Source organism: Etheostoma cragini, chromosome 9, assembly GCF_013103735.1.
Source record: "Etheostoma cragini isolate CJK2018 chromosome 9, CSU_Ecrag_1.0, whole genome shotgun sequence".
In the NCBI taxonomy this organism is placed as follows: Eukaryota; Metazoa; Chordata; class Actinopteri; order Perciformes; family Percidae; genus Etheostoma; species Etheostoma cragini.
In genome coordinates, this window is record NC_048415.1 from 25,606,826 (window position 1) to 25,620,951 (window position 14,126).

At 43.2% G+C, this 14,126-nt stretch overlaps 1 protein-coding gene across 9 annotated transcripts in view; it reads right to left on the bottom strand.

Annotated features, from left to right (window-relative positions):
* dab1a (DAB adaptor protein 1a) overlaps positions 1–14,126 on the bottom strand; it is a 197,138-nt gene that overhangs the window by 9,085 nt on the left and 173,927 nt on the right. For 4 of the 9 annotated variants that reach the window (XM_034881340.1, XM_034881342.1, XM_034881339.1 and 1 more), the window contains 6 exons: positions 12,841–12,972; positions 8,146–8,265; positions 7,592–7,630; positions 7,040–7,102; positions 5,609–5,662; positions 978–1,130 (listed from right to left, as the gene is read on the bottom strand). In XM_034881340.1, the coding sequence (XP_034737231.1) occupies positions 978–1,130; positions 5,609–5,662; positions 7,040–7,102; positions 7,592–7,630; positions 8,146–8,265; positions 12,841–12,972 (561 nt within the window). The remainder of the gene's footprint in view (positions 1–977; positions 1,131–5,608; positions 5,663–7,039; positions 7,103–7,591; positions 7,631–8,145; positions 8,266–12,840; positions 12,973–14,126) is intronic. The other 5 variants (XM_034881346.1, XM_034881344.1, XM_034881345.1 and 2 more) reach the window with 5 other exon arrangements.

Genomic DNA, 14,126 nt, shown 5'->3' on the forward strand with positions numbered 1-14,126 from the left:
GAATGTTCTTAGAATATCTTCCTTCCTGAAGGTCACAAATCTATCAGAAAATGGGATCTGTGAGCATTGATTTTTACAGTCATGTGTCTGGATCGGTATGTTTTTTCCAAATAGAGGATGGGGATATAAGTCTGTGATGTGTACTCTTCTCGCTGTAGAGTCTAGAGCGAACAAATAAAGATCCACTCAAAAAGACGATTAGATAATTTTCCAAGTTATGCTAAATGGACTGATAACAGGTTGTCCATGGAAGTCCTGGACCATGGAGTCAATACAACAGAGCTTTTGTTTAAACCACCGGCAAAGGAAAAATGCCACTGGATAGAGTGTTCAAACATTACAGGAAGTTGGACGTTTACAGACTTTCTGTCCACTTTTAGTTAAGTTCCTGGACTTAATATTCTTAACTTGTGCATTGTCGGGGTCAGGTTGCTGTGATAATGTGTGTTATGAATGCTTTATCAATGTGCTGTGAGCAGCTGGACTCTCTGCTGGTGATATGACCGCCACTGTCCGCTCACCCCGCCAACCCCCACCAGTTCCCTGACCTTTCTGTCCACCAGCCCTTAAAGGACCTCCCCTTGAAGCTACTGGAGTGTTTTTCTCTTAACTACACTTCTCAAACCTCACTCTTTCACACACGTACACATGCACATGCGAGCGCACGGGTGCGCCCGCGCATACAGTGCTCCACCCAACCTTCCGCCTCAATGTGGTTACTATGCAACAGCAAGGTTGCATGTTTTATTTAGACATGACAGGGGTCAAAAGCTGGGGTAAGCCACGGCTAGAGAAGAACAAAAGTGGTGCGGTACAGATGAGGACGGGAGAGACAGGAAATCATCCGACGATGTGCCTGAAGAAGCCGTTCCTTATGTAACCTTTAGGACAGTATGTCCCTTGCTCACAAATACTGAAAAGCCTCTGAGATTTTGTCTGAACCACAACAACAAGAGCACTGTGCTTTTGTGCCTTACCTGAGTCACCATTTCCAGATCTAAGTCTATCAGATCTGCCACTGCCTGCTGCTGTAGTGCAGTTTGTTCTTGCTGGAGGGGCCGATCATGATTATAATGATGTTGTTGATGATGGTGATGGTGGTGGAGGGGAGTGTTTTGATGTCCGTTCTTCTGCAATCACAACCCCAGTGTTAGACGGCAGGTGGGATGAAAATGTGCTCACACACAAACATATTAGTTGTTTGTTCATACACTCAGAGAGAGAGAGAGAGAGAGAGAGAGAGAGAGAGAGAGAGGGTGAGAGAGGGGAGTGAGGTGAAATGAGGCTTGTTAAAGAGGTGGTCTGCAGATGTAGTCACAAAACACACCCGTGGACACACATTCAAGCACAGGGCAAGGTTTGTCTTGGCTGTTCTTAGAGCCCAAGTGAAGATTTAAAAAGGTTTACAGATCATCCCTACCTTTAGTCTATACTGCAGCACTGAGCTGGGTTTAAACCCCCTTTGTGTTTCTGTAAAGCCTGCTCCGCTGTGTCAGGAACCACAGTGGGAGACAGACAGACAGGCAGACACAGTAATAGGAGCTGGATTAACTGACATGCTGTATGTGAGAGCAAAGTGAGGGAGTATGTTACATTGCAGAGGGAAAAAAACTGCTTCCCTCCTGCTGGCTTGCTCTGTGTAGAATAGCTGGATCTCCATCAAAGTGAATTTGAAACTAAAAATGATTTTTATTATCAGCAACAAATCCCATTAAAACAAAGCCAAAAATTGATCCTACTGTGTCCATGCAGCCAACAGATGATATAGCTTGTGTCTTTATGCATCTGAACTGTACTTAAAACGTACTGGTCTATTTGCATCTATTTTGCACCCTGACTGTACAAACAACCTCCAATATTTTTCAGCTAGAGCAGAATGTTAATGGGTCCTGCCAGACCTTTGGCCAGCGCTGGAGCTGACACATAATGTGCAGATCGGTCTGGCTATGGAAGAGTGGTTGGTGCACTACAATATTGGTGAGTGTATTTTTTACTTGGATGAAAGCATGAAAATATGGCCATCATTAGCTGCTGCTGAAGAACAATAACAGCTTGCACAATACTAATCAGTTCTGAAAAAATGAAGTCAATTTTTCAACTGGATCATTTTAGTCGCATTTTTTTTTTAAACTCATAATGGTTCTTTTTAATCCAACTGATGAAATGTACTTAATCTTTTTACATTTAAACTGACCTAACAGTTTGTTTAAAACACACATTATCTAGTGTTATCCTTGCTGTAGGCTACAGTCGGCTGCCCATTGCTCTGCCTTTCTTTTTCCACACTTTCTACGTTCATCCTTCTCTCTTGCCCTGCCAATTATCCTTCTATGCCCATTATCTCTCGCCCATCTCTTTGCCCGGCCCTTTATCTTTATCAGCACAGCCGCCACCTATCAATTAGCCATCTCCAGGGAAACAGTAATTACCTGTGCACATGTGTTCTGCATACAATTATCGCAGCCCCTTTAATTAACGCCACCTTGCTGATCCCCTACCGTCTGACTGATCACACTGGCACACGGCCCCTAAAAAATTCTGTCAAGTGCAAACACACACACACACACACACACACACACACCTCTAAACAGAAAACAACCAGGCTTTTTTTTTTCACAGTCACTAGGCCAATTGTTAATTGACAGATTGACTGAATTAATGACCCAGTTAAATGGTCATATATACATATACATGTAATGATACTTACATCATATCATACTAATCCAATGTGTGAGCAGAGTTGATGAGTTTGGCCGGTTGATGGTAATATGCTGACCTCTACATGTAGACTCTGAGATAGCGAGGGCTTCTGTTGATTCAACACACTCTCTCAGTTCTTACAGGGTTAATGCCTTAGTAGTCTGACATGGCTTTCTGTGTGTGCTTTATTGATTTGTTATCGTTTAAGAAGGTGACATGGTAAACAACTGATGAGATAGCTTTGGACAGGAGGCCGCATTTCTGTCGCTGCTATCATCTCATCCCAGGTATAGTATAAACACACACAGCAATGGTGTGTGATGACACAGCAATCATCTAACAACATTGTCCAATGTCACATCCTTCTGCTGAGAAGACAGTGGACCTCTCCTGCCAATGAGAAAAACAGTAAATCCACACTAAATAACAATGGTCAGATAAACACTGCTGCCTCTGGTAAAACCACACTCAGTAAAGTACTACTGCTGCGTTTGCACCACGTTGGCTGAATAGGAATAAGAATGAGAAAACATCCAATTGCTAAGTTTTCACGTTTTATTTGAAGATAATTATCCCAATCCAAACCCTGTGTAGAAGTCTGTTAATAAGTTAAGATACACACTAACTCATTGGGCCCAATCTTGCACGCGGCGCATGCAAGGTGCAAAGCCTGACGCAAGTGTCTTCGCTATTTTAAAATCAATGCAGTTGTTAATTCAAAGAAAGTGATCGCTCCATTGACCAACAAAAACCTGGTCTAAAGTCAGTAACGCAGCATTTCATTGTTATTTTAACCGCGCATTAATAAAATGTGCCTAAGTTTGTGCACAGCGCGCACACACTAAGCTTATTACACACACACACACACACACACACACACACACACACACACACACACACACACACACACACACAGGGAAGCACAGCAGCACACACACATGCAAAAGATTACATATTACGCTGCAAATCTGCCACCATAATAGCAATTCACCAAGGTACAAACGTGCCTGGCTTTCAAAGGGGATGGGAGATGACACTCTGATTCGTTGATTGCATGTTACGCCCAAAACACACCTATGAATTAATGAGGACACTAGGTACAACCCTTCTGAACCATGCGCCCAGAGCAAGGACCCTTTTTTCCGCCGTCAAACTAGCAAAAGAGGATTTGGACACGCCCTCAACGCACCTGAGCCCTGCACTTCACGCTGTGTGATTGGATCGTTAAAATAGGGGCCCATTGTGTCTATTTAGCTCATCTGTAATTAGCTGGACTGTGTTGGTGCTAGCGGATTCCATCTACATTGTCATGTCAACATTAGTATCTCGTCAGCCATTTCAACGTCCGCTTGTTTGACACTTCTGCAGTTCTTTCCACTACATGTAAGAGTTTGTAGCTACCAGACATTCCCCCATTTCTGCTTGAGGCTGCTCCCACTATGATGTGATTACAGTATTTCGATGGAAAAGACCTGCTGCGACATCACTGACTGTGGTGCAACACGCTTGACAGATTGAACCCATAGAGAGAGACAAGCACAGCAGTAGTTCCCTGCCCTCTGCGAGTCTGGATTTATCTTAAAACCAAATTAAATGATCTTCTAATTACAAGACAAGCTGTCCGCCTACAAAACTACATTCTCACTTGCCATTTATATTTCTGTGATCCTGGGTCTGACTGACCGGGAAGCGGGGAAGACTTGGATTTGCTTTATTTATCCAGAATGGACGACTAGTCCAATTGGTTGCACAACAAGAGAGAAATATTGGATTTCTTCATGTTCAGACACCTGCCAACACAAAGGCAATCCAAATAGCAGCATGTGTTGTGGGATGGGTAAGGAGAAAACAGAAATACTGTGGTGACTGTAAGCTTCTTACCGAAGCTGTGGATAATATGCAGCCAGAAAACTGCACAACCGATTCCAAGTCTACCAAAAATTCATAGCAAGGGCTCCAGTTTTAGTGGTTTAAGGATTAAAAAAATAAAACACTGCAGGGGAGTACACACAGAGCTGGTGGGCTTGGGATGGATTGAGGGAATACTGATGTACAGACCAGCAACATGGGATGAACAACCTCACAACCACATGTGCAGACACACACCGGACTGTAGCCTGGTTATTTGGAGTGGGAAGATTTTAGCAGATTAAATCAGGCAACAATATAAGTAGCATCTTTATATGCAGATAAAAGAGCAGCTGAGTTATAGTGAAGCCTGACAGTGGCCAAGGTTATCTTTCATTATAAGCACCAGCAGCGTGAGGCAATAACAGGAGCTTATAGAAACACACACACACACACACACACACAATCAGACACAGATAGATTTTACACTGCACACTCTTACTTATATGCATGAATATCCTGATATATAGAGTCAAAAATATGAGGCCATGCACATTTAAAGTCAGACATATAATATGTATCCGTTAAAAGAAAGTTGACAGTGACAAAACGTTCGCATTTCAATTCAGCGCAATCGGGGATAAGGTCATGCAGGTTTGCATTGGATTCACCACTGCCAAAACCACAGCTGGGCATGCTTCATCGAGCAAACTGACACCACACGTACGCACACACGCATATGGAGCAGGCACTACGTAGCACAAGGAGAAGAGCACCAGCCACCACAGGTACAGCACAAGCAGAAAAAGTAGCACAGCACACTGCACGAGAGCACTGGGTCCCAGCAAACCTCTCAGGGAAACATTAAAGAGGATCACTGTTTGGGAGAGATTTTACCAAGAAGTAGAATCACTGCAAAATTAGAGTGTCACAAGGCTTTAAAAAAAAGGATGGGGTACCAAAGGGAAAGGCTTTACACCTGGGAAAGCTGAGAGGTTTGTCTGAGAGGGGGAGGCAGGCTGCGGCGGGTGGGGCACGGTTCAAACACACAGTCACTCACTGGGTGTCGCTTTGGGACGTCATAGACCCCTTCCTTCTGCTGACTGGTGGGAACCTACACAATCAGCCAATAGTATCAGAGAACAGCCAAGAGAGCCCGTTACCTCTGGTTTAATCAAACCATGAAACATCACTGTTACAGCACTGCGACACACTGTATGCCAAGGCTAAATCCTGAAACCTGGCTACTCGAGAACCGAATCAATCACTAGCAGAGTGAGTGAGTGAGTTTGTAAGTGTGTGTGTGTGTGTGTGTGTGAGTGTGTGTGAGAGTGTGTGCACGCACGGAGACAATCAGAATTAAAATCTGCGCAGTGAGAACTCATCTACTAGGCTAATCAGTAGATCGGCCTGCGGTGATGGTCTCTCTCTGTCTCGCTTTCTCCCTAATAAAGAATGGATAAGGCTGCTTATCACATCCACAGACATGTAATAACTCAGATTGTCACACACATAGAGACATGTAATATATCTATGTCACACTGGCAGATAGATTTGACAGTGTGTATAATGAGAAGACACAATGAGCACTGATAGCTGATGTTTAAGAATCCTGGGATTCCTGTGGTTTCTCCGAAAGTGACATGTTTAAAATAAAAGTTTTAGTCCCCCCCCCCCCCCCAAGTTGGATGTACCCTAATCAGACTGTTCGGTAACTGAAAAATATCACTGATGAAGAATGTGGATATCTATCTAGCACAGCCTGTCATATTCTTTCTCCTCCTCTCAATGCCTTGTTACTTCTTTCTCATGTTTATTTCCAGAAGCTGCCATCTTTATTCATACATTAGTTCCTCTGTGGCTGGAGGCTGGCTGAGGCTCACGCCTGATCTGTGTGTGTGTGCAATATTTCTGTTTGTGTATGTTTGTGCACGCGCGATACTCCGTCTATTTTCAATCCATTTTATTTAAAGATCAAACGAGAGGCTGGTGATTAATCTTTCTTTCCCCCGCTTACTTTCATCTCCTCGGGAAAAAGAGGGAGGGGAGAAAAGGAGGAGGGGTCCGCCTTCTACACAGGCCAGGAATAACCTCCACGTAACCGTGCCCTCCCCCTCTTCATCCCTCGGAGGTCTACCCATGCCTCTGAGGAGTGCACCCAAAGAAAGGCTCGTCTCCCTGGGGTAGCTAGCTATGGCTGTCAGGGCCCTCTCGAGAGTGCTGGCTGGTTGTTCGCCTTTGATTCTTACAGTCTTTTATTTCCTGTATCTACTTTTTCAAGAGTGTAAAGAAGCCGCCGTTAATTTTATGAGCAGGATACAATATATCCATTAAAGAGTAATGGAGCTGGTACTTATTGGCAAGCAAATGGCAGATTACACTTTAAACATTTTAAAAGAGCTTCCTGTTGTTGGTAGCTTAACCACAGCTGACTACAAGATGACTGGGAATATAACTAAGACACAAGCAGGCAAGACGAGCTTGTGAGTACCTGATAAATGCCCTCTTCTGATTGGTCACGGATGGGCTCGTGTCCCGCCTCAAACACAATGTACTACAACGTCAGCAGCAGAGGGAGGAGAGGAAAACAAGAAGCAGGAAGAGAAATGGCAAGATAAATATATTGAGAGAAAAGTGGTGAAATTGAAGAGGTGATTAGTCAAACAGCATTGTCAATAGGCTCTCATTTAAAAAAAAAAAAAGCAATTGAACAATAGATCCTGGTGACAAGTGGAGGAGAGTTTACGCAGCGGAGATTCCCAAAGCAGCTGAGGAAAGTTATACATCTTTTAACTTATCATGCACCCTGACTGGCAGACATGCGCACAGACACACAGGACCGGTGATCGCCCGTTTTTGAGCATCTCCGACGGTTGTTGACTCCACATACACATCTGCGGACATCCGAACCCTCCAGACTGTACCGCACTGCCACATTGTAACCAAACAGGGGCCGTCTCCCCCACAGTGCACACAGAGAGGAGCAAGCTGATTGGAAAACAGCACAGGTGACAAGCAGCAATGTGATTGGTCAGGAAGTTACCTGGTAGACCGGGTCCTCCAGATCCTCCTCCAGTATTGTCTGAAGATGAGCGGCAGCAGGAAATAGAGGGAGAGATCACACGCGGAGGAGAGAGGAGCAGAGGGGAGAAGACAGAGGAGGCGGAGAGTTAAGCCGGTGGAGTCGAATAAGTAGGCGGAAAGCACAGCAAGACATAGCAGCTTCCCAGCATTCAGATAATCATTTGGCAATCATCAGAGAGAGAGACAGAGAGAGAGAGAGAGAGAGAGAGAGAGAGAGAGAGAGAGACAGAGGAAGAAAGAGAGACACAGAGATAAAGAGAAATTAAACAGGAGATGCAAAGAAGCGAGAACAGAGAAAAATGGAATGACCACAATGGACAGATGGTGCTTCTGATGAAACCTTAAAAGTGGGTGCTCCGTATGTCATTAACTTGCTTTGAAGTTTTTTTAAAAGAATGACTTGTTTTGTCAGTCAAGAGTTGATGAAGTCTGCCATACTTACAATACGGCAGAAGATTGAGGTATGGTTCAAACGGTAGAAAAAAAGAGGGAACAGAGAGTTGGGAAGTGTACCTGGTAGACCGCCTGCTCACACTGCTTGTCTTTTTGGGCCTTTTTCTCCATCTCCTCTCGTTGCTTTATCTCATAGATGAGCTGGAACAAGTCCCGCAGGTCCAGGATCACAGGCTCAGCCTAGGAAGACACATTACACACCCAGCCATTACCACGCACACACACACCAACAGGCACGCACCACTGTATACACACTCAAACACTGATCAAAACTCATGAAAAGCAACTATGCCTGCTAATTCTAGTTATGTGGGGAATAATGTTGACTGAATGAGCACTTCCTCATGATGACAGGAAGATTAAGTCCATGGTCAGACGAACATAAGCACTGTAACAGAAAATGTCGGTGAGGTCCATTACAGCAGTATTCCCGATGCAGAGAACTGGGAAAAAGAGGTTTAGCTTGGCTCAATGTTTGTGGTAGTCTAGTCCCACAGCCCGCTGCGTTGGTACATCAAATGCCAAGTGCACATTTCTGGTCAATTACTTTGTAATGAGATAGCTACGGTTTGCCTTGCAATTGTCAAAACCAGGGACAGAACTAAAGCCTGACGGATATATCCGGGGGCAGATACTAGGCATTTCCTTGAGGTAATCATTCATAATGACAAATGATTCTGGTAAATGAATATTTAAAAAAATAAAAACAGACTGTCAACCATGTTATGAGCGTTGGCGTTGCATGGTCTGTCCACCAGAGGGCGCTCTACACCGTCCCTGTTGACAACACTGATTGTTTTTTTGGGTTAATGTGTTGTTCTGTTTCATCTTATGTTTGTATTTTTATACATTTTATTTATCAGACCTTTAATATATTTTGATGTTCCTCTGTTTGACAATATTTGACAATTATTATCATATTTTTGGGAGAACGCAAATAACTACAAATAACTAATGTTAGGGAAATCTGTTTTGTAACGCGTTTGTGGATTTTTTTTCTTCTTTTAAATATATATATCGACCGATATATCAGCATATCGGATTTTAAAATAACTAAATATTCATATCGTATTGGCCTTAAAAATCCTTTATCGGACGGGCTCTAGACAGAACTGTTGTTGCCATGATCATTTTTTAGAATTGTAAAAGCTAGCTTATTATTACTCTGAGCGTCCGCTTAGGCACGATGAGTCAGAGATACCTGATTGGGCTGCTGACAAGCTGATTATGGACGATTCCATTAGGCCACAAGGCATTTAAACAAAATGACAGCAAACTAAATTTGACAATTTTGCCAGTTGTCTGCAATTAGTTTGTCTAAAATCTTTCATTAAAAGGTAACATGTCTGTGATTTAGCCTGGGAGGAATCTGCAAGCTCATGTTTCATTTGCTCTGGCAGATACGTCTGGCGCCCCTCCCGTTCACACATTTCTAGCCGAGGAGAAACTGGACGAGTAAATCATCAACGGTTATCTCATGTTTGATTGGTTTAAGACAATAACTGACAGAGGAGTGTCATGCTTGAATGTAGTTACCGGACATAGTTACTGGACGTAACTGGCATTCTCCATCCAGAGCAACGCACCAAGCTCACGACACCAAACTCTCAAACTAGGCGGTGCTGAATCAAGATTATGTTACTATTTTGGCTATTTCTTGCCTAACATGTTTTCAGAAATATATTTCAGCGTACGGTTTAAGTTTAATTTGAGAAAGTTTGTGACCTGTGCGGCATTACTTCCTGCTTTAAAACTCAAACCTTGCATCTGTCACTCAGAGTTACATGTGCTTCATTACGGTGCTCTAATTTGTTTTGGGTCACGTTTCATTGCCCTGATTGGTGGTAGGTTTATCAGTTTTTGTGGGGCTATGCCGGGCTGCCTGTGATTAGTTAAACCCTAACAAATCCTTGTAAGCGTTTAAAGTGATTAAACTTGTAAAGTAAGTTCCAGTCTATGAATATCTAAATAACTAGTACATGCCTGTGATTGGGATCTGGAAAGCAGATTAAAGCACAATGCCTACATACTCTCCTCTGTCTCTAGGCCTGGTCTAGACAGTGACAAGAGCAGATGGCCGCTTGCCTTACCTTGTTCCACCTTTCTTGTCAAGGGAGCAAAAGTACAGACAACAAACAAGTTGGATGACTAAAAACTTATAACTGCTGTCAACGCAGAGTCTTATCATATAATGCTGTTTCAGACCTAATCAATTATTGACAGGAGCTATGCAAAGAGCACCCAGAGTTTACAGAGTGAACACTACCTTGCATAAAATTGTTCTATTTTAGTGCTGTCTTTCTGCGAGATGCTGTCAGCCACATATTGCTCATGACAGCCAGCACCTGCTGAGCCAACAGTGGAGCATATTTTCACTCTGTCAGACTCAGATCCTCTTGCATTTGACAATACATGCTCTAATCTCCATCTATATTTGCCATTTGCTAACAAGCCTTTCCGGGTCTTCTGTTTAAAAAGTTGGAGGTAAGAGAAGACGCAGAGAGCGGAGACGAGCAGGGAATTTAGGGATCGCAGATGCAGAAAGCAAATGATCAGGGGTTTTAGTTCAAATCCTCCTGAATATTAAGGCAACAGATTCACCTTTTACTCAAATTAAATTCGGGGATTGGTTACACATATCTCCAGGATATCCTGCCACTGAATTTATTAAATATTCATTTCTTGGTATATTGAATTTCCCCTCATCTAAATCATACTCAGTAAGTTGATTTCTTAAAACAACCTACAGAGAATGTAGCTGAATATACAGCTGGGATAGTGGACAGACTAGCAGTGTGCATCTGACTCCTCTAAAATGGATTTATTTGGAATCGTTGATCCTGGGTGCCAAATTAATTCAGATACAAGCTTTGTGACTCTGGGCTCAAACACCTTTGATTGACACCACTGACATTTTAAAGAGAAGGAAACACCGCACCAAAACTGTACTGCGAGTAATCTAAATGTGGACAGTAATCCATAGAATAAAATAACATTCCAAGATATGAACAATGCATCTTGCAGATATCGAACTGAATTTTGTTTCTTCTTTTCCAAATGTATTACTAGACTGGGTAAACCCCGCCCACTCTGCCAGGGATTTGATTTCTCCCGGCAGCTCGGTTGGGAAACCTGCACGTTTAATTCTCCTGCCTTAGCTTGTTTACATTAAATATAGCGGCGGCCACTGAACGCCACCAAAGAGCAGCAACCCGTTGATGGCGCTGTCGCTTCTACATCACTCGGATAGTTGCTCTGATTGGTTGAAGGACTATCTAATTGCGTACAGAGTCATTTGAACTATGCCCGTTGGTCACGCCTCTTGTGTAGTAGAAAATACAGAGCAAACTCCCCAGACTAATGCTCAATTTCAAATCCATTGAGCTTGGCTTGATCTGGTGCAATCATACTAAACTTTTCCATTAGAAGTTAAATACAAAGTATTTTCTTAAACCTTGTCCAGATAAAGCTGGACTCCCCAATGATGGGGGAACCATTACATTATTTGTCATTTGCGGTTGCTGTTATGGTTTGCTCAGGTTGTTAATTTTGTTTTAAATTTATTAAAGAGATCAAAATAAAAGTTTTCAGAACTGGAAATGTAATAACGATTACTTGACCGACACTAAGTAGTATTTAAACTCGCTGTAGACTTGCTACAAATTAGGTACATGGTTGCTTCTGTCACAAGTAGGTTTATTCATATTTATTATAATTGTAACTTTTCTAAAAGGTTATAACAAAGACTGAGAAACTAACTACGAAAGCCTTTCTAACACAATTAGTGTGCTTCCATCTCCACTACAACTTGCTAAATAAAACACATCCTTCTTGAGCGGAGACTTTCAGTTGAATAGTAAGCCAATTACTTGCGAATGTAGCCATAAATTGGCCTTTGCGGAACAACCTTAAGTCTTACTCTTCATGACGACAGAGACACTTTGTTAATTCACATCAAAGTGGTTACTTTCCAATTACAGCTTCTGCCATAAGCCCTGTGCTTCCTCCCTTCGCACTGTCTGCTCCACAACTAATGGTCTTAGTGCGTATGATGGTGGGTTCAAAACTTGAAAAATGGGAGTATAATAAAACCGTGACCTTTCCTCAAGCACACGTCAGGTAAATGACAGCTTAGGTGACTGACGAGAGCTTAGCCTTGTGCTGTTCGGCAGGGTAGCATTTCATTAGCAACACTTTTCTTGTGTGGTTGGTGTAAATGTTGAGAACAGCCTGGTGTGTGTGTGTGTGTGTGTGTGTGTGTGTGTGAGTGTTAGAAAGAGGGACACTGTGTGTATCTGTCTAAGTCACAGGGCCACGGTTCATGGCCCTGGGAGGATGGATATGCCATTAGAGCTGGTGACACACACTCAAACCTTCATCGACTCACTATGGGCAATCAATACGGTCCAGAGCGAGCCAGCTGGATCCAGACTAAACAAGCGAGGCACATAGACACAACAGCAGCGACAACAATCATAGCAGTTCCAAGAGGGGTACTCAATATCATATAGAGTATGTTGCTGCAGGACTGAACGTGAACACACACGCACACACACACACAAAACCTAGAGCTCCAGAGAGTGAACAGTTTCAGGAACAGCACAAAGGGACATGAGCTGGCGTTTAAGGGTCCTTATCTAAATGTCAAGAGGTTTGTGCTGTTTAGAAAAGGCCCAGACAAATCACACATTGACCTACACAGAGCGGCTACATGGTAAAACGTGTACACACAGTTGCCTACACACAGACACTGACCGACTGTGCGGTCTTGATAGCCATGAAACGGTGGTTCCCTTCCTTCCCGCAGACGTAGCCGAAGGCTCGGTGGTCCGTGATGTCCTTGGCTATGTAGGAGATCTCGTGGACCGCATGGTGGTGCTGGAGGACCTGGAGGAAAGACATGACCCAGGATGTTTAATAAATAATGCAGACATAGCCAAGACACTACATTGACTTGTGATATTACTTTCATTCAAGAATGTACGATTTCATGCCAATACCACGCAACATTCTTGTCACTATGTTAACTTAATTCTTGAAAGTTTTCTTTGTCCAAATTTGATAAGAAATAACTGCATTTGAAACTGGTGGAAAAAATAAGAAGGACTTTGAAAAGGACCTTCCATCTTTCAAAAGTTTGATGCACTTTATATTTAAATTTAAATTTATTTATATTGTTGTTAATGGTTCCATTTGCTTCTCTTGGGTACCATGTAACGCACTTGATGGAAAGAATGTTGTTTTTGATTTTTTTTGCCATTTTCGGCCTTCATTGTAACAGAACAGCTGAAGACATGAAAGGGGGAGAGAGGGTGGAAAGACACGCAGCAAAGGACGGGGAGTCAAACCCGCGGCCCACTGCGTTGAGGAGTATACCTCTATGTATGGGCGCCCGCCGTACCAACTGAGCTACAGGGGCGCCCATGAAAAGACTCTTTTACAAATGACATATCATGGATGACACAGGAATTAATATGGCTGAATTAAGTTTCAGGTGTTACGAAACTATAAAAACTATTCATACACAAAGATACAAAACACAACAGCAGAAGTCACCTATACAATTTTCCAAAAACCTGTTTGATGAAAACTCCCCTAAGTGTAAACACAGAAATCTCACACGGAGACCTTGTATCCAATATTAAACTGTTCCTAGCTCCCCTGCCCTCTCTAGTTTAGCCTGGGTGGGGAGTGCCAAGCTGGCATTGCCCGTGGCAGATGGCACTGTTTTTCCCGAGGACAGAGGGGGGGGGATCAGTGACAATCGCAGCTCGGCAAGCTGTCGACTTGATCACTTCATCTGTGCCCTCACTCACAACACACACACACAGACACAATTCACAACGTAGTATGTAATACCCCTCCGTAAAGTCACACTAAATGGCTGCTTTGTTGTTATTTTCCATGCCAGCTGCATGCTGGGAGCAGAGACATAATGACCCAGTAGCCCTTGAGTGCATGCTAGGGGTTGCAGCGCTATACATCAGAGGCTAAACACACACATCTGCTCACTTTGAAGCTATTCCAGATCTAAGACATGG